Source organism: Nematostella vectensis, chromosome 7 (assembly GCF_932526225.1).
Source record: "Nematostella vectensis chromosome 7, jaNemVect1.1, whole genome shotgun sequence".
Lineage (NCBI taxonomy): Eukaryota > Metazoa > Cnidaria > Anthozoa > Actiniaria > Edwardsiidae > Nematostella > Nematostella vectensis.
The window spans coordinates 7473927-7494786 of NC_064040.1; the positions used below are offsets into that span (position 1 = coordinate 7473927).

The 20860-nt window shown below is 39.7% G+C and overlaps 2 protein-coding genes across 4 annotated transcripts; one reads left to right on the forward strand and one right to left on the reverse strand.

Annotated features, from left to right (window-relative positions):
* The first annotated feature begins 218 nt into the window (after positions 1-218).
* On the forward strand, positions 219-6862 carry LOC5520781 (calcineurin subunit B type 1). Its single transcript, XM_001640548.3, has 6 exons — positions 219-351; positions 785-824; positions 968-1144; positions 3426-3485; positions 3998-4182; positions 5159-6862. Exons 1-6 carry the CDS (start codon positions 349-351, stop codon positions 5204-5206), a joined length of 513 nt encoding a protein of 170 aa, XP_001640598.1. The 5' UTR covers positions 219-348; the 3' UTR covers positions 5207-6862.
* LOC5520879 (calpain-A) lies at positions 6684-20359 on the reverse strand. Of its 3 annotated transcripts, none has more exons than XM_032365837.2 (20): positions 19737-20359; positions 17985-18237; positions 17244-17569; positions 16692-16860; positions 16410-16505; positions 16231-16331; positions 15823-15900; positions 15422-15610; positions 14696-14825; positions 14085-14302; positions 12756-12795; positions 12490-12564; positions 12345-12402; positions 12149-12185; positions 12034-12055; positions 11532-11600; positions 10923-11001; positions 10260-10376; positions 8952-9019; positions 6684-7677 (listed from the first exon to the last, which is right to left on the reverse strand). In XM_032365837.2, exons 2-20 carry the CDS (start codon positions 18141-18143, stop codon positions 7651-7653), a joined length of 2058 nt encoding a protein of 685 aa, XP_032221728.2. In that variant the 5' UTR covers positions 18144-18237; positions 19737-20359; the 3' UTR covers positions 6684-7650. The 3 variants fall into 3 exon arrangements, with proteins under 3 accessions (XP_032221728.2, XP_032221727.2, XP_032221730.2); XM_032365836.2 differs by having other exon boundaries at positions 17985-18153; positions 19737-20358; XM_032365839.2 differs by lacking the exons at positions 6684-7677; positions 8952-9019 and adding an exon at positions 9148-9345 and having other exon boundaries at positions 17985-18153.
* Positions 20360-20860: the final 501 nt, after the last annotated feature.

The following is a 20860-nucleotide window of genomic DNA, read 5'->3' on the forward strand; positions in this document are numbered from 1 at the left end:
TCTTAGTTTTTAAATGGCTTTCTTTCAAGGGGTTGAAGGTTTTCCCCTAAAAAATGTTTATTCACCAATCTTCTGCACACGCTTTTTTTTTTTACTGTTGCGACTCAAGTGATGATATCTTTAATTCAGCTATTTTTCCATCAAAAAAGAAAATAAAGAAAGAAATAATCAAAGGCAATGACAATTAATACTAAAGATCCCGGATGTTGATGTTGTTTATTCCGCGAGGAGCCTGGGGACAGGTGGACGACACTGCCTACTAGCAATCATACTCTGTCGGCGAACTACTGACCATTGCAACTTCAAACGGAACAACTTGTATACAAAACAGCAATAATCTAGTAAAAAATGGTATGTATGTAATGCAGGATTATTGGTCTACGCCATGGAACCCTGTCTGACGCGATCTATGGAGTTTTCCGTAAAATATTCAGCCTTCTTTCCAGCTCGCGTTGTTGGGCAGGTTCAGCTCATAAAGTAGCTAGCTTCTTTTTGCCTCGCGTTTGTTGACATTGCAGCTGAAAGAGTTGCTTTATCGTTAGTGTTGTTTAGTTTACATCTTTTGGTAAAGTTGAACTTTAGTATTCAGTATCCATCGCCGAAATCGTTAGCATAAACTTAGAATTTGGCACAGGTGTAATGTAACTACAGCGTCGTGTAATTGTGCTCGGCTAAATTCGCCGATTTTGATGGACTACAATGCCAAATTACCCAACTTTGATGCGTGATTCGTTATCCTTTTAATCAGGAGAATATTTCTTTACATACTCTCATCTGCTTGCAGGGAAACGAAGCTTCTTTACCAGGGGATATGGTGACACATTGTAAGTCTAATTGAAGCTTATTTGACTGTCGCAAATCATGCTTATGGCTGTCGAAGGACATGCTCTAAAGCGACCTATTTTCTGCCCAACCTGTTATCTTGCCTTCCTTATAATCCACTGTTTGTTGGTGTTTGTCCCTGCAGTTGATGCTGATGAGATTAGAAGGCTTGGGAAGCGCTTTCGGAAGCTAGATTTGGACAATTCGGGCTCCTTGTCTGTTGAGGAGTTTATGTCTTTGCCCGAACTCCAGCAGAACCCCCTGGTACAGAGAGTCATAACTATTTTTGACGCGGATGGCAATGGAGAGGTTGATTTTAAAGGTAAGGTACCGTGGAACTAAAGATCTGGACATCTGTGATTCCTTCTTAATGGGATAGAAAAACTGAACATCGTGATGTTGACTTTGTTTGAGTTTCATTTGTTATCAACACACGCTTGTCTAACTCTCTCGCCATTTTAAATTTCCCACCGATGATGTCCTTGAAAGTTGAAACTGGACTACTTGTTTATTTGGCTGGTGGTTATTGCCAAAGTCTCACTTAAATTTCGAGGTCATTTCTTTTATTGGCAGTCGAGCTTTAAAGCGACTTTTTGGCTGTGATAAAATGCGTTGCGTTGTGCAATTGGAACGCACTGTATATTTACTTTGTTGTCAGCGAAAAGAATTAGGTGAATGTACAGGGGACCTCTTTTACACCTGTTACTCCGTTATTTTCTCGATTATTGTTAAGCGCCTCCTTTTAACAATTTTTTGTGATTTATAACCCAGGACTAGAAAATTTCCTTGCCCTACTAGTAATAATATCCAGATCGTGTTTTTTAGCAATCAACTTAATTTAATTTCACTTAGTTTATTGCTTGTATGTAAAGGATTATTTGTGATACTAGTTTACTATTTCTGTGTACATACACTGTCTATGTGCAAACTTGAGTCCAGAGAAATTCTATTTTGTGTGTGTGTTTAAAATGGCAATTTTGCCATCAAGAAGTTATATCCAGCTTTTATTTTATAAATCCCCAACATAACAGTTTGACTTAGGATTATAAAATGTGAATAGCCTCATTATGCAAGCTTTTCTTAGTGAGTTTGGCATGAGAGCTAATCAATTCACTGTTATTGCCTGTTATTAATATTTATGTTGAAACAAACTGCTTGGATCTTTTGGGTATCCCCTACCATAGCATGTAACATTCAAATCTTACAGCTATTATACATACCCAATCTCTAATATATTTTGCAACTACATGCGTGAAATGTATAATTGAGATTCATTTCTCTAACACACCTATTAATAACTTGGACATATCATCTGAGTATGAAAAACTGGAATATATAGTAGCTAAATGCTCATTTTCAATGTTATATTGAATCAGAAGTGTTTAAAGGTATATGAATGAGTTCACATTGAGGTGGGGGAGGCTTTGGGATTGAATGGTTCCTGAATATCATTACATTTAGAACAGATGGTCAAGGCACTCAACAATGCTGTTTCCATGTTGAGTGGTTTGCCCACAATGCTGGTTGATGCTGCAAGTTCATTCTATACTGTAGCTTTTTTTGTCTTGTGGTCAACCAAGCAAGGTTGTACCAGCTATGCTGGGTCATCATGGCTCTATTTGCATGAGGAATCAAACAATTTCCTTTCCTTGCCTGTTCTCCATATGCTAAATTCATTATCTTCCTGTGGTATGTCTTTAATCCTGTCAGTCACAAAATATAGATTATCGTTCATTTGTAATTTATTTTAACCAACAACTGAAGAGGCTGTTTTTTATGTCCACAACCTAGAATGAAAAATTAAAAAAATACTTTTAAAATAGTGGAAAGGTAGATGAATAAATTTGTGTTTTTTTCTCAATTTACTCTGCAAAAAGGCAGCTGTAGTCTAGAGAACAAATTATTGATAAACTGTCAATAGTCCTGAGGAAAATTGCTAACTGTACTAATGAATATTGCAGAAGATTGTGTTTTTCTATACTTGTTAAATTAGTATAACATTAGATCTCACACAAACAAGACTATAGTTGGCACATACATACAAGTATTCTCCATTATATACAAAATAATTTAATGCAAGGTGAATTTTTGGGAATTATATTGAAGCGCCTTTTAACAAAAGGACTGTCCTATGACATGGATCCCTGATCTGGTGCAAATCTACTCCAACCTGAGGGTGCCAAACGCCATGTAAAACTTCAAAAAGGATTTTGAATGCTTAAAAAAAATTGTCACACATTTTTGTTTTATTTGTCACCTTGGAGATAAGTACATGGTACTATACATGTGTTTTTATCAACATTTGAATCTCTTTTGTAATGTTAATATATATTTCCATATTAATCACACTTGTTTCAATGAACACTAATTGGTGTGAATTGATAAGAATTTCTTAGCTGATGATAGGAATAATGAGTCATGATAATCAGTGATTTATTTAAGTACTATTTCGTGAGAGCTTCTCTTATTCTATAGACTGTTACAAGTGTGTTAGTCTCATAACATTGTTATATAGTCTCATAACAATGTTATAAGTCCTGTTTATGTTATTCTGTCTGTCTGTCTGTCCTCATGAAAGTGCTTTAAATTTTGTTTTTCCCCAGAATTTATTGAAGGTGTTTCACAGTTCAGTGTCAAGGGTGATAAGGAATCTAAACTGAAGTGTAAGTAACTCCTTTATAGTCAAAAATGATGATAGATCATTAAAAAACAGTGCATGCAATTGTAAATCCTTGAGAATAGCTATATTTTAAATAAGAGAATATTTAAGATTATTTTTGTTTATATTAATTTTTATATATATTTAAAAGAATGTTAACCAATGAGGGCAATAGAATAGGACACAAGCTCCTCTTCAAGCTCATGTTCGCTTGTTCGCACCCCCCACCAGTAAAGTTACTAAACATATCCATGTTTTTTTATGATTTAAGGAATTGAGAAAAATGGGGATAGACATTATATTTTACCATTTTTATACCATAATGCTGTCTTTTATCCACATTATTTCAAATATGATAATGCAAAGCATCAAAAACTATATTTGTATTTATGTAATGGAGATGCTAGTGTTATTTAATCTCCATAAAATATGGCTATGCCCTTAAGGCTAGAAGCGTTCAAACATTTTGTCTATGTAAATCGTATATTTTATTGTTTATGCTTTTCTTTCTGCTAGTTGCATTTAGGATATATGACATGGATAACGATGGCTATATATCAAATGGAGAACTCTTCCAAGTGCTTAAAATGATGGTTGGAAATAATTTGAAGGAAACACAACTACAACAAATTGTAGACAAAACGATACTCAATGCTGACAAAGATGGTGATGGCAAGATATGCTTTAGCGAATTTTGTGCGGTAAGCCATCCTTTCTATTCCTGACTGTTATCAAACAACTTGTTTTCATTATTATTCATCTTGTTGAGCCCCACTGGTTGACTGAGTGATTTCACTAAAATGTGAAGTTATTGGGTTATATGAATAGTGGATTTGAGCAAGACCAAATATTGTATGTCTTGATTAATTTTTAATGGAACCATTTTGTATTCTGTTGGGTATGAAAACATTGTGAACACCCTCGATTTTGAAAAGTGCATGGATTTCTCTAATAACATCAAATGGTTGTACTGTTGGTATTATTTTTATACCAATTTTATTGAAGTTGATAAAAGATGTTATGCTTTCCTTAAGCATTCTATTGAAATTTTTTTTTATCAAGGAATGTTATCATTTTTTTGTCATATCTCTTTAACCTGGTCTATTTAACTCCTCATTTTTTTAATGTCAGTGATTTTGATAATTCTCTAAATATTGGCTTATCTGTGGTTATATAACCTATGTGACCTGTGGTTATATAACCTATGTGACCCTTCTGTCACACATACAGTGATACACATTTAAAGCCTGTTGGTACAACTTGTCTGACACATTTTTTTGTAGGCCATGAAACCCTTTTCAAATGAGATGTTGATTAATTGTTCTTGAATCACTGTGTAATTTAATCAATCCCACAATAAAAGCAGCCATTTTTTTTAAAGAATCAAATAATATGGGGACAAATGTGTTTTGAATATTCAAAACAAAAACAAAACAAAAGTGTTTTCCTGCTTTTTTAGTTTTATTTTGGACTAAAAGCAATAAAAACAATGTTTTATTAATTTCATATTGATTGAAACTTACAATCACTTTGCTTTTAACTAATCTGCCAAATTAATGGAATAGAGAATGAAGAGTTCAACAATATTTTTTTTCAGAGCAGGCTGTCTTAGTTGTCTGTTTGTTATCCCTAAATTTGAAATTACTTTCACAACTAAAAGCTCATGTTTTTTCGTAGATTGTTGGCAACATGGATGTTCATAAAAAGATGGTAGTTGATGTGTAATCTTGATATGAGATGGTCACAAGACTTCTTATTTATTGCTAGCCTTAATTACATCCAACCAATGCATTCCTCGATATAAAACAATGATTCTCCTGTCTAAAACTGACCATCCCCAAGAGAATGCAGTATGGCGTGTGGAAACCCTTGGCTGGACTACTGATACTGCTCAAAGATACAGATATTATATGCTTACTGGATGTAAAATGTATTGTGTATGTGAAAAGATGAGACTCAGTGAAGAGGACACCTAAAATCAATGGACCAACATTATAGTTTAAAGCTTAGTGGTTAAACTCTGGATTTTATCAGTTAGTTGTTATTAGCAACACAATTACCTACCACATGTTGGTGATCTTTCTTTTAAAGTGTCCCTTTCCAAATGATGTCCTTTAATTATTTCCAGTAGAGAAAAATTCTCTGTTTTAGTGACTACAAAGGGTGCAGAAGCCCACATCAAATATCAATATCAATGTTTAGTTATACTCCATTTCAAGTGCAATTCTAAACAGACATTAGGTGCAGTAAATAGTGCTGAAGGATTAAAGAGGACTTTCTTAGATTTCAAAGACAGTTTTTTTTATCTGAGAGGTCGCCTTTTGCATTGCAATGTAGTATTTTCTGTCCCATATTAAAATCTTTTTCATCCACTTTCCAGCAATGTTGAGTAGTTGGTTACTTATCGTTGTTCAGGATTACAGTGAAGACTTTTAAATTCATGGTTGAAATCTTGAAATAATTATAGATAGTTGTTATTGGAATTTGAACAAAGTGAGTAATATGGTGTTGTTGCCATGTTAGGGCATGCATTCACGGTTACTTCGGCTTACATCCCAAACTTCTAAGATGATCCCACTGTCCATTTTGATACAAGTCCCCAAATATTATCTACAGTACCTGTTTAAAGACACAAATATCTGTCATAGCTAGAGCTGCTATGTATGTTTGTTTAATTCCTCTCCCCTGAAATCAGTCTCTAGTGAATACTGCTATTCTGTTTCCAAGATCTCCATATGAATTCCAAAAGCTCTTGATTCATTGAGGGCACCAATCCAAGGCTAGAATAAGTGGAGACCTTGGCAACTGGGAGCAGCCCTTTTACCTTATGCTGTGTTCACACTAGCTCTAGGCATTATTGCTCTGAGAATAATCGAGACATGTTTCACTCACTTTTACATCAGATGACTGCAAAAAATGTTTAAAACACCGTGACTCGACACTCACTTTTCATTGGCCTGTGACGTTTTAAACTTTTTCTGTATAAATTTTAATTTGATCTATCTTAATTAGTTGAAACATGCTCAGAGTTATTGTGTTTGCCTCTAGTGTGATTGTGGCATATGTCCGACTCAGATGCATAACTAGGGAATTGCGCAGGCATAGTTATCAAATGAGGTGAAACAAATTCGTAACACTTCAATGAGAATAGTGGTTGGGGTCGGATGCAAGCTCCCCCAGCACACACCCCTAACTACGCCCCTGAAGTTCTTTGCAATTTATCTCTTGACATTTCATTGATGCTAACATCTAAAGAAATACCTCAGCTGTATTACACTCCCTGTGAAATATTACAATTTTGTGCAATGAGATATGTAAAATTGTTGCTTTGTTACATTAATTATATCAAAAAAGTTTATTAAATGTACATTTTGATGTTAATTGAGTTTATGGTGTTGAACCCTTTTTTCCTGTGCATTTCTAAAACATAGGACTTCTATGTATAGGACTTCTATGACGGAATGCCCGTCAACACTCTGTAAGTGTGTTACGATTTACCAGCCCAGTCCCAGGCGTTCTTATCGGGATTCCTGTGGTGGAGTTTCCTGTGGATGGCAAGAGTTGTGACGTCACAATAAATCGTCTCCCCGTGGGTGAGCTCGTCCCAGCCCCCAGGCTACCTCACGGTTTATCTTCGAGCACATCAGGAAACCCCGTAAGAACGCCTGGGACTAGGCTGACATGCAAGCTAGAAACGAAGTGTATTAATTTTCGCAAATAACTCCATTCTCAGCTCCCGTTTGATCATGCAGCTGTTTTTTTTCTAGAGTCTAAATTCTTTTGGATACAAACAACTACAAAATTATGCGCTTAATGTGAGATCTCTGCAGATAAAATTTTAACGACGCCATGACACACTACCATTAGGTGACCACCCCCTAGACACAATCGTTAAAATTACACACAAGACATAGGCGGAGCTTGGAAAACTTTATTCAAGGAATAAAGAAATGCTAGCTCCCAATTAGATCATGTAGGGTAGGGAACAGGGTTTTTAAAGTCCAAGGGGTTTAATAAGTTTAATCTTTAATACAAAAAAGTCCAATTGCATTCTGTGATACAATGGACAATTGTGCCCGTGCGTAAGAAACTTGACTCTTCCCAGGTCTCTCCTGTCGTTGTCACACCAAAGGCAGACCATGTATAGCAGGATGATTTTCCTGTTGAGTTTACGCCGTCAAAGTACACTCGATAAACTGAAACAGAAATATTTTCACAGATGAAATGAAGAAATCAAGGTTCGGAAGGGGTTCTTTGTCCCACACTAATTAATCTCCTTGCCATCTTGCGATGAGCATTCCACATACATAAAGATGATGTTACACGCGTCGTTTTGCGACATCGTTTTTTCGCTCAACACGGTGCACGGAAAAACGGTTGCCGTGTAACATGGTCTTCCGCCTCGTTTTTTGGGCAACATTTTGTTTTGCAACATGTTGCAGGATTTTGAATCAGGATCAAAATCTTGCAACAAAAATTGACGAATTGTGAAAAAATCGATCCGTCACGTCGTTTTTTGAGAAACAAATCCCACAATTGAGCACGCTAACGAGGTCGTGTCAACAAACAAAATGGCGTCATTTTAACAAGAAATGCCGTCCACCACCGTGATTACAGGGATAGAGACGAATAAGTCCTTGTGGGGGGACGAAAAGGGTATCCCGAAGGCAACAAAAACGCGCGCAATCGGTGCTGTTATTGAAAAGTTTGACGTTCGACGCCATCTTTGTTTACAAAAATGTGGGCGCGCGGAGCCTGGGCTCTAGAATTTTGTTGCAAACGATTTTGTCAAACGATCCGAGTAACATGTAACCCGTAAATAGTGGCGTCATTTGTTGCGCGAAAAAAAAAAGACGATGTTGCAAACGACGCGTGTAATATCACCTTAATACAAAGATAAAAAGCCAACATCCCTTACAGTTCCATACTTGCTGTGATGTTCGTATGCTCGAAACATGAGAGCCCCGATTGTTTGCATATCGTAGAGTCGTTAACGAAAATCCCATAGAACATTCACAAAATTTAACAAGCAAGCATTGGCTGGCTGAAAAGGGACAGCGAAGTTTAAAAAAATATATTGACTAATCCTACTAGCTGCGAAAAACAATTTGAGCAAGAAAAAAAACACCTTTATACGGAAGCCGATAAATGGCCGGATATTTTTTATTAAGGAACCGGTGTCTGCTTTCAATAGATTGAAGGAAAAGCGTTGAACTCCCGCGGTTGGCATCCGTTAGCCAATTTACGCGCAGTCAAGAATTATTTCGAATATTCTATTCTATATTCTATTCTGATATACTTAAAATACTCAAGAATATTAAAGTCAATGCAGCCACTTTGAGTTTCGGGCTCCGTATGTACGCGGCGGCTTCGACCTCCTCGTCATCAGCCAGCCTCGCTTTGGTCAATTTTTACTAGTGTCACGAACGCGCTATACTACTGCTTGGATAATGCTATTTTTGTTACTTGCCTGATCGACAGAGAAAAGGGCTCTTGTCCTTGAGCCTCCCGCTTTCTCACAGTGCTTTTTGAAAGAATCTGGTGAAAATGTTAGAATGTCATCATTTTGAGCACTGTTATTTGGTAGCATACTATAAGGCCGTAGCAGGGGAAGGGGATCCCCTCCTTAACCACCACCCGTATGCCTCCCCCTCCCAGTTTTCTGTCTTTGTATTGCGCTCCCCGATATTTTTAGGCCTTCTACGGCCCTGTTGTTATCTAGTCAATATATTAGCTGTGGTGGAAACTTGGAAGACCGGGGTCCAAACCAAACCCAACCAAATGACCGGAGGCTGGAGAGCAGGTGAAGGTGGCAAATGAAACTCAAAATGCGGTGCACTCCCACGCGGCGCGCCGCCCCATACCTAAGAAAAAGTGGTATATAAAACAAATATGGTAACAAATATGGGTAACCCATCGACTCGAGTTGTCGTGACGCGATGTTTGTCCGTCTGTCCCTTAAAAGCATCGTATGACAATCAAACTTGGCAGGTGTCATGTATGTGTCAAGAGAAGTGCAAAACTGTGGTCACGGGGGATTGGTTTCAAGGGGATGCAACAATATGGTCACGTGTTGTAGGAACCAAACTCGGCAGGTGTCATGTCTGTGTCAAGGGGGGTGCTCCAATATGATCACGTGATTGTGACGTCATCGATGACGTCACTTAAAAACTATCCCAATGTCATATCTATATTCATATCTCCTAAACGAAACATCATATGACAACCAAACTTGGTATGTGTCATGTATGTATCAAGGGGGGTGCACCAATATAGTCACGTGATTGTGACGTCATCGATGGCATAACTAGAAGCAAAAATATGCTGTTATCAAATAAAAAAATATTTATTTCTCATTGAAGAAACATCGTGTGACAACAAAACTCGGTATAGATGTGATGAATGTTTCAAGTAGGGTGCAGTGAGATGGTCAAGTGACGTCATTCACGTGACATCATCCCCGAAACATAGTATGACAACTAAACTTGTTATGTGTCATGTAGATGTGGGGGGAAGGGGGTATAACAAGTTGGTCGCGTGATCTGTGAAATCGTTGACGTTGTCAAAAACAGAAATAATAATAATATTATATATTTTTTAAATTATTAAGCGGAAATAAGCAAAGATTTGGTAGTTTGGAGCTCCGCTTTTAGGCAGCCTAAATCTATATATTACATTAGCTGCATTTGCCGATGGCAGCAGTAACCTGTTGACCTTTCTTGGCACAGGAAAATGGTGTCCATGGACTGGAGATTTGGCAAAGATGCCCAGCACTCACCGAACATGACAACAACGCGCACGACTATCTGTATGAAGGTGTCAAACGAGATGGTTCCCCTCTTGTTGTGGTAGCGCAACACAAGAGAACTCATAGCACTGTTACTTAACTGGTAGCCTATGAAATGACAAATACAAGCCAGTAATTAGGACAATCAAGGACGAATCACAGGAGACAGACAGCTTACTGCACAGTCTATTCAGTTTTGTTCTTGGTCCTGTCGACTCTTGGAAAATTGAAAAATTTAAACCAGTTCAATTAAACCACCTTTAAGCTGGTTTAAGTGCTGGTGTGAATGCGGTACTAGATGTATCTGGAGAAAGAAACCTAAGACCTAGAAGCAACTAACACAGACAACTTAGATCTGGATGTATCTAAAGATAGAAAACTAAGGCATAGACGTATTTTTAAGATAGTTAGAAACCTTTGACCTAAATGTATCATAAGATAGAAACCTGAGACCAGACGTATCTAAGACTGTAGCCTTTTTTAAAAACAATTACCCGCGAGAGGCCTTAACAAACATACAAAACCGCTCCTTACACTCAGACAATTGATAGCCTGTAAACCCTTTGCTCGCCAAATCAGAGTCTAATCTTTACTTTGGTACTCACCAAAACCTCGTCTATTATCAATCCCCCCTCACATTGTCAGTATGCTTACCAAGCCCGTTGAGCGCGTCCCTTAGTTCATAGGCGTTCATGTCACCGCTGTGATCACGGTCATACTTGTGAAAGTGATTCTAGAATGACGGGAAAAATGGAATATACGATTATTAGGATATCTGTTGAGGATTTTGTAATTGCGAAGGATAGAAACTCACCACCAAAAAATAGCCTTAATTCTATTTCAATAGAAAACACCAGCCGAAGTTTCCTAGTAGTCGCTCGCGTTGACGCATGTAAACGTTTTCTATTATTATTATTATTATTATTATTATTATTATTATTATTATTATTATTATTATTATTATTATTATTATTATTATTATTATTGTTATTGTTATTGTTATTGTTATTGTTATTGTTATTGTTATTGTTATTGTTATTGTTATTGTTATTGTTATTGTTATTGTTATTGTTATTGTTATTGTTATTGTTATTTCAAACCTTTTATTATTTCAACTCGCAGTAAATGACTACGAAACCAACATTAGGACGGACATCAAAAGAAAGCGCTGGATCACTGAGACTAGAATATCATCGCTTGAAAAGCTCAATCGTTCCCCAGAGCCCGCGATGCCTCCGATTATTTGCGCATGCGCTCACTTACCTTCCACTTCTCCAGTAAGATCATCAGCGCGCGAAACTCGTTATAACCGAGGGCCCCGGATCTGTCAGTCTGGACGAGGTGTTAAATCAACCACTCTATCATGTTTGCATTTACAAATACGTCAAAATAACCAGCCATGAGTAAATTCTGATACTATTTCAATGATAATTGATTGAAAGTACGTGCCCACCCCCAATATTTTTTTAATTAAGAAATTGACTACAAGGCGGGTGGCCGTGCCCCCCACCCCCACAATATTTTTTTCAATTCTGATACGTGTCCCTCTCAAAATTTCGAGGCCTGCTACGGCACTGCAGTAACGATGCAAATGATGCTTTGTATTGATGAGTGGGGGCGTAAATAGCGGAGTGATTGGCCTGCTTTAGGGCCCCTTAAGGGAAATTTAATCAAATACTGAGATATCATAATTCTATTTTTGCCCACCTGGTTCTGGCGTCCAATAAAATTACTAAACGCAAATTTTGATAAAAGCAAAGGATACATCAAACATAGAAATCATACTCCTAGGAAACACAAACAAAGCACATATTTAAAGATGTCATGCATTTCGTTTACGTGTTGTACACAAGTAGGATGGCTTACGCATTCATACTCACCGACAAGCCTCAAGAGCGAACAAGTTGTTGTTTAGCTCTGCAAGGAAATCAAGTTCCAAACAGTTAAGGGAATAAACACTGTCCAACGGCCACTCACCCCAGTTACGCGCCAGGAATCTCTTAAAAAATATTCAAATGCCGCCTCACCATCAACACGCAATTGAAACAAAGTCAAGTTCATCTTAAAGTTTCTAACCTCTGGTAAAGGATTTGCTAAGTATCTCCTGAAGTTCGTACTGATCGACCTCCCCATCCTGAAAAAATTGTGGGAAAACAGTAAGTGATCTTGATGAAAAAATATATTTACCCACTTATTCATAGATTTTGTTATCCTAATATACCTCGCCCGCCATTTGATGGAAGACATCCCAGAATTCGTGATCGATAGATTTGGCGTCGTCTTGTGTAATTACCACCTAAAAAGAGAGAAAAACCTTGTGCTTAACTATAAAAACGTTTCACGCATCGCGAACATAATCTTCGGTAAAATTTGCCATCCAAATCAGCCAAGAATGCGATCTAACAGCCTTTAAAACACTTTGGGACGATGTCGCCCAAATCATGTCGTCGTCAGACAAAAATTGAGGGCACATTTATAAAGCCTTACCTTTGGCCCGGATGTCATCTTCGTCTCTTGGTCAATTTCGCTGTGAAGCAAAGAGCAAGGTACAAATGGTTATCATCCCAATGGTCATTATTTTAGGGAGCAGGTCATAACACTTGCCCCAGGATAGGGACCCAATTCTGGGGTAGGGGGGGGGGGGGGTGCCAGCAGCTTGCCATCTAATAGGGGTAGGTAAGTCGTGGGTACATCTGTGCGACAGCTATCAATACGGGTAAGGGGGTACCCTGTACCGACAGCTGTCAAGTCGTGGGTGGTGGGTACCTGTGTGCGACAGCTATTAATACGGGTAAGGGGGTACCCTGTACCGACAGCTATCATGTCGTGGGTAGTGGGTACATGTGAGCGACAGCTATCAATACGGGTAAGGTGGTACCCTGTACCGACAGCTATTAAGTCGTGGGTAGTGGGTACATCTGTGCGACAGCTATCAATACGGGTAAGGGGGTACCCTGTACCGACAGCTATTAAGTCGTGGGTAGTGGGTACATCTGTGCGACAGCTATCAATACGGGTAAGGGGGTACACTGTACCGACAGCTATCAAGTCGTGGGTAGTGGGTACATCTGTTCGACAGCTATCAATACGGGTAAGGGGGTAACTTGTACCGACAGCTACCAAGTCGTGGGTAGTGGGTACATGTGTGCGACAGTTATCAATACGGGTAAGGGGGTACCCTGTACCGACAGCTGTCAAGTCGTGGGTAGTGGGTACATCTGTGCGACAGCTATCAATACGGGTAAAGGGGTACCCTGTATGACAGCTATCAAGTCGTGGGTAGTGGGTACATCTGTGCGACAGCTATCAATACGGATAAGGGGGTACACTGTACCGACAGCTATCAAGTATTGGGTATTGGGTACCTGTGTGCGACAGCTATCAATACGGGTAAGGGGGTACCCTGTACCGACAGCTATCAAGTCGTGGGTAGTGGGTACCTGTATGCGACAGCTATCAATATGGGTAAGGGGGTAGACTGTAGCGACAGCTATCAAGTCATGGGTGGTGGGTACCTGTATGCGACAGCTATCAATATGGGTAAAGGGGTACACTTCAACCACAGCTGCCTAACATGGTTAGGGGGACTAATAAAGACTTTAGAAGAAGATAAAACGGTCTTTTGTTCTCGATTAAGGACTATTATTACTATAAGTGACCATTTTCTATATCCGACAAGGGGGAAACGGATATTTTATTCGCGGTTATTTGGATTGCCCGATTCTTTTCCCCTGTAATTTTTGGCATGCTAGCATTTATTTGGAAAGTTCCCCGACCCGCCAGATATCAAAAGGTCAGCCCGTAACGATACTGTACCTTGCGTACTGGGGTCTCTCGGAGAATATCCTTAGAAGAAAGTCCCCTTCTTGTCCCGGATTAAAGGTGGAAGGGATCACTACGTACTCGCCAGCATGGAGGCGGTACCGACTGGAGATCTCACGGAGCTTGCTGAATGACGTCGTCATGGCAACAGCTTTATTGTACTCGAAAAATGCGCGATCCAGTCGATCCCCTTTGCGCATGTCACTGGGTGCCTAAGAAGTTTAAGATGCACGCTTATTACCATTCAGTGTTTCAGCAGCCTAGTGTTGAGCCTGGTCTTTGTTTGGGATTCCTGTGGTTGGCCATGGGACGAGAGAGGCTCGGGAGAGCCAGCTTAGGCGAGAGTGACGTCACATCATCATCCACAGGAAACCCGAAAGTCCTGATCGTAGGCCTTGTTGGTGTTATTACGTGAGGAAACCCTGGCTTTTATTTGGTTAGATATTTGATATTACGGCCGCGCATGATCTGGGGTCAGATTGAGCTCTCCTCAGCCTTCCCGCGTCCAAATAATTCAAGATGGAGTTTCTGACGCTCACCGAGTAAACGCCTGTAAGCAGGCTAAGGACGCCACGGTCAAAACTGGTGTTCTTTGAATGGATTACCTTGTAGATAGCGAATCCTATGGGAGCTCGGTCGGGTATCTTGACTCTGTGAGAGCGGTCCACTCTCATAAGCGAGACTATCACAGTACACAGCTCGTCATCATCGTCATCGGGATTCTTGAGGCAAACTCTAGAAGCAACATTTTGGAGGTTTGATTAGGAATGTGTTTAAGCGATGTCAGGCGTAAAAGGCAAGAGATGCGCAAATGTGAACAATCGTGTTTAAGCGAATGCTAGAACCGTGGGATAGAGGAAAGCACTTTTTTGTGCTTGACGAACGAAGCTGAAAGAAAAGCACTGAATATTTTGTGTAAAGTCCTTCTGCGCCACGTAAACGTGTTTATATACAAGTATGTGATAGTAGCACATCTGAAACCTTGGATTTTTTCCGTGAAATAGGTGTATGATATCTAATAGAAGTCCACGTCTTTGTTGACCGCAATTCAAAAATGTCCAAGCACTTTTCAAGATTAGTAAGAAAATGATTTGACCAAGCGATCAAGTTTTGCTTAAGCAATTTTTGCCGGGAGTTTAAAATTGACGGAAATCAGCATTTTTCACCATGTTTTTTGTAGATCAGGGAGCGGGAAAACTTTAGCTCTTCTATGTATAAGGCAATACATACGAAGGGCGCTATTCGTGGGAAATTTATTTAATATGCTCTTGTAAGAGCCTGATCATTAAAAGAGTCATAAAGCATCCTCCCGTTAATTGATATGGACACACCTGAACTGAGGGTTGGTGTAGAAGCTGGCGATAAAATTCCTGCAACCCCCTGCTGTTACACCCTTCTGCCATCGTCCTTTCTCGTTCTGGACGTTCCATTTTCTCCTATCGTTCTGTTCCATGCTATCAGGCGTCAACATGCAGATCTCAAGCCTCGTGAAGTTATTCAAGAAGTCGTCAAAAGACATCCTTGGAAAAAAACATGTTTAAATCACATTTATAATATCCTCATGTCAGGATCGGACGAGAGAGGACAAGTGTGTAGAGATATACAATCAGTCCCTCCCTAACAACCACAAGAACACTCCCGAACCTTCCCCCACCTATACAAAAAAGATGTAAATCATAGAGAAGGCATAGTCCGCATAGTTTCAACAAACAACAAACCAAGAGGCCCTTACCAGAACTCTCCATCGTCGTCAAAGGTGAGGTTTAGTTCTCTCTTCTCCTGTGAGGACAGCATGTTCCACTCTGGTGATCTGCCCGAGAATGTGAGATGGTACTTTACAGGGTTAGAGAAATTTTTTTAATCATTTATTATATTACAAAGGTCTTAGCTACCGCTGGAGTTTTCTGTAGATCACAGTTTACTTAAAAAAACGGAAATAAAGGAAAGTCGAAGGCTAGCCTCTGAAGGATCCTTTGCGGTCATCTGTTTTCAAACCTTAGAAAAAAACTTGACTGATAATATATCCCCTTTAAACAGGTATAATATCTAAATAAGATAACTCTGCTCTGATATTGTCCAGGCGAATGCGAGGGGGTTGTGAGCACATTGGCTGAGACGGGAGGGTAAATAGACAACCGACCTGTCACTCCATGCTCCTCTCCACTCTGAACTATTGGCGTGAGGATTCCGCAGTCGAATTAGATCCACTTCCGGTCGTCCTCGCAGCGAGCTTAAAGTTGCCTGAAAATGTAAAGTATTGATTAAACTTTGGCCCACGGTGTAAACGAACGAAGAAGCGCCTTTGAATGATAATCGTACCTTGCGGAGTCCCGTGATGGAGTAGGCGTGTCGGGTGATGAGCCCGTTCTCAAGGGTTCCCTCGTACTGGTCGGACGAACTGCTGGGTTGTTTAGACTATAAGAGAAATGACCACGTGAAGCTATCCATCATCAAGGCCATTCAGTTTCTAGAGGAGTAGAGTTTGTTTTTACCAAAAAAACGTGCAAAAAAAAGGCCAAACCCTTCCTCAATCGGATAACTGATGGTCTATCTCTTATGTCCATTGTCTCCGAAACCCCCTTCTTTTTACTATTTCTTTACCTCTATGCTGCAGCCCATAAGTGATTGCCTCTCGCACGCCTTCATCATCACGTTGAACAGTCCGTGCGGAGGATTCTGCAAGTCGACATTCTCGATCATCCCGCCAGTCATGTCTTGTAGCGCCTCGCTGATTCGTCCAAGACACATTGCTTCGTATGAACCACAAAGCCTGTTTAACCCGGGCACCGAGAGATTAGACTATTAAAGTACAAGGCACAAGCCCCGTATGTCCCGGGCACGGATAGACTGGGCTATTACAGTATAGATTACATCACCTTGTATCAACCACAAAGCCTTTATAGCCCGGGCATAGAGAGATAAAACAGACAGACGGACAGACAATGACAAATAAACGATAGGATATATTCACTCTTACAGTTGTTGCTCAGTTGTGATTCGGATTTTCATTTAGCGGAAGATATATGTAACGGTAGGTCTGTACTTATAAGATTGGTACTGTAATATTCGCCAGTTGTTCGGTGGTATTATCGGGATAAGCAAGGTATTTTTGGAAGTGGTTCAGTTTCTCTCGATGATATTAAGTCTACTTACTTAGCGTACGCCTTTTCCAGCAGAGCGCTCCAAAATTCATCCGGATCGTCTGACTTGGTAAAGTATAACCTGCCATTATAAGTCGGTAGGTAATCATCAACAATTACCTCGACCCACTCCCCAAACTGCCAAAAATTGAACCGAAACATTCCGCAGTACGAGTCGGGCTCGAAGCTTTGATCGGGCGGACACACGTGATGCAAAAGGTCGATGTTTGTCGTCAGATCTGCAAGTGCCGCAACGAACCAACAGTTGCGAATGCGGCCCTGGGCCACGTCACTTGAGCTGAATCCGCGGGCTATGAATTGAGGGCTCTTGGAAATTTCCTGCAATAAGGAAATGCAAATGAAAGGTTCATAAAAATCTCCCATAAAAATGAAATACAAATACAGGGCTCTTAGAAATTTCCTATGAAAAGGCCAACACGAATGCATGGCTGCAAATGCAGCGTTTTTTAGAAACTTTTTATAAAAATAATAATTACTAATAACAGGGGCTCATAAGTAGGGGCAATAATCTGCATTATATAAGTGTCACGGCGTTTTCTAGGATCAGGCTATTTTTAGACGCGCGCGCACGAACGGGCCAATCGGCTACGTTGACGTTGGTCGCTCAGCCAAAACGTAAGCACAAAGGTCTCATCTGATTGGCTAATCCGATAATAATAAACGATGTGAGGAAAATCCTCCCTCCCCTCCCTTAATCCCGTGCCCCCTATACCTCTCAAGTCACGTGACTTACATGTGGTCGTTTCCAGATGAGCTGCACTGAGCGACGACGGGTGAACAAAACGCGGTTACTCGCGGGAAAATCCCTGTCCTCGAACAAGCGTTTCGAATTCAACAACTGTCTCTGCAGGGACGCAAAGCGTTCACGCTTGCGCAGAGCACGACGGGACATCGCAGCAGATCTACAGACACATGTGAATATTAATATGTCACAGCCTAGCCCCAGGCGTTCTTAACGGGTTTCCTGTGGTCTAGTTTCCTGTGTACTGTGGATGGTAAGAGTTGTGACGTTCTGTGGGTGAGCTCGTCCCAGCCCCCAGGCTACCTCACGGTTAATCTCCGAGCACAGTAAACCCGGTAAGAACGCCTGGGACTAGGCTGAATATCGATATTTCATTGACAAGCAAACACAAATTACAGTAAAGGGAAATTGATAATACCCAGTATTGGGGCTTATTCATTTCTTTAGGTTACAGTTTTTTTTACGTTGCTACGAAAGCAGATAATTCGCCTAGATAATTATTTATCGCATAGCTTTTTAGGATAGACTCCACTACTAAATCGTTCAACAAGGGAGTGTTATTATCATGAAATTATTGCAGTACTGTACTGTTCTTTCCCCGAAGCTCAGTTACGCATTAATAAATTATCGAAAGACGAGCGTAGTGTAAACAAATGAAATTTAAACATGGTTTGGCTTCATAACCATTTCCTTTCTTCTCTTTTTTCGTTTTATTTTTCCTGACTTAGAAAAGTTAGAAAAGTAGCGGTGATGTGGAGTCCCGAACTACAACAAAAACTTCTGCGAACCACTTTACAAATAAAAAACTCACAATCAATCAAGTAAAAAAATGTTTATATTCGCATCGAGTTTTATAATATCCGGCTATATGAAGTTTCACAGACAGTGACTTTGACTTCTATTTAAGGGGCCGTCTATTTACTGTCCGTACGGGAAAAGGAAAACCTCAGCGGAAATAAACAGGCGAATTTCAGAGAGATAAAATCGTGCAACCAAACTAGATCGGGCAAGAACAAATTCAGCTACATCTCCATCAAATATCAAATCGTCGATCCCTAACATAAGGTTACTCCTGATGCAAACAAATCTCTTGTTTTACTGGTTTGTGACACTTCGGGGGATTTAAGTAATGCGACGCATTTACCGTATGATGATACTCGGTTGATATCTCTATGACATAACAGCAAAAAGAACATATTTATGTCCAGGAAAAAGTATTACTTATTGTGCTACCAGGTAGTGTCTAGCAGCTTAATTAAATTATATTCTAAAGAATACGAATTCGCTATTAGCACCCCAAAACAATCACTTCTTAACGCATTAATTTCAAGCATACAGAAATCGAAGTTAACTTTTTTTTATGCAATTCTGGCTTTGCCTCTTGATTTCCAATTAAGATATTGTATTTAGATTGATTAAATTACCTTGTTAAAATACCGCTCAAAACTTATCTTGTTATTAGAACTTTAAAACAATTTACTTAACATCGCACCGAATAGCTTAATTAAAACAATCAAGTTATTAGGTATTCTAGTAGTTACAAGAGAAGCAAGCAGAACTCGAGCTTTAATTTTCCAACTGTGTGCCTGAGAAGTTGTGCAGACATAGGTATCAAATGTTTACGAACGTTTCGAGTATCTGCATTCTGCTAAGCCAGGTTAACTCCTTTTGATCAAATCATGCTCCATTGTGCATAACTTATCATTATCTAAACCATAAAAATGTCAGATGCAAAAGTCCTACCTTTGAATTCAGTTAAAGAATGGTGGCCAACTGTGATGTGATGGCGAATCGCTTGCCGAAAGTGTCACATTCCTTTATTCTCTATAACCAAGACCTGTTTAAAATTTCATTGGTTTAGCATTTTGAAACACCTAATCCCGATTTTATGATGTGTCCAGTTGTTGATTTAAGGACTGGGTAATAGATCTACCGACAATACTCGCCGCTTTCTCGCCAGCACAAAGCAATATAAATGGATGCCTCTTGCACCAATTCGCGTTCAGCGTCAACGACAAAATTATCCTATGGAGGTGTGAAGTCCCATTGTGAACACTTTGTAGACGGGTATGCTGAAGCTGCTCCTGTTATTATTTTCCTTCTAAACGCTTTCCCTTGGAATTCTACTATAACACATTTTAATGACGCTTTCAGGAAGTAGGGTACTCTGTCTATATTTTCATCCTAGCAAAATACAGAGTATTTTGGGAAAACTTTTGCGATATCTTCGATTTTCTATGCTAATTAACTATAAAAACGTATTTTTAGATGACTATTTTGAAATGTTATTAAATACGTTGTCATGTAATGTTCTTAAAGATCCACAATCGCATCCAAGCTCATTTCATTCCTGGCGCCCGTTTCTCGAGACTCCCGAGAGCTTCTCGGGCTCGTAAAGTTGCCCTAAAAGCGCTCGGATGACGAATTTCGTGTCTCTCTAAATTCCCGGGTTTTTCTACAGGTATCCCAAGCTCACTATTTGCCCTAAGAAAGGGGTCAGTGGAAGAGGGTTTAAACCCACCGAAAATCGGTACGATGGTTAGTTAAGACAACAAGAATACAACGGTTAGAGTTTCGATTAATTTTGATTAAAACTAAGGCGAAAAATCGTACGTTGAAATGTAGCCATAATTGACACAAATAGTGAGCTTGGGCTACCTGTGTTTTTTCGGGCCCGAGAGAAAATTCGTCATTCTTGCCCGTAAATTCTCGGGAGGTCTGAGGCTCCCGAGAACTGTTTCCGGGCCCGAAAAGCACTAAATGTGCTGTGTTGTCCTCGCAATCTTACTGAAGAAAAGAAGCAAAGACTGTAGCGTTTTAAAGCCATATATGCAGATATTAAAATATCTGCATATATGGCGCCTGCA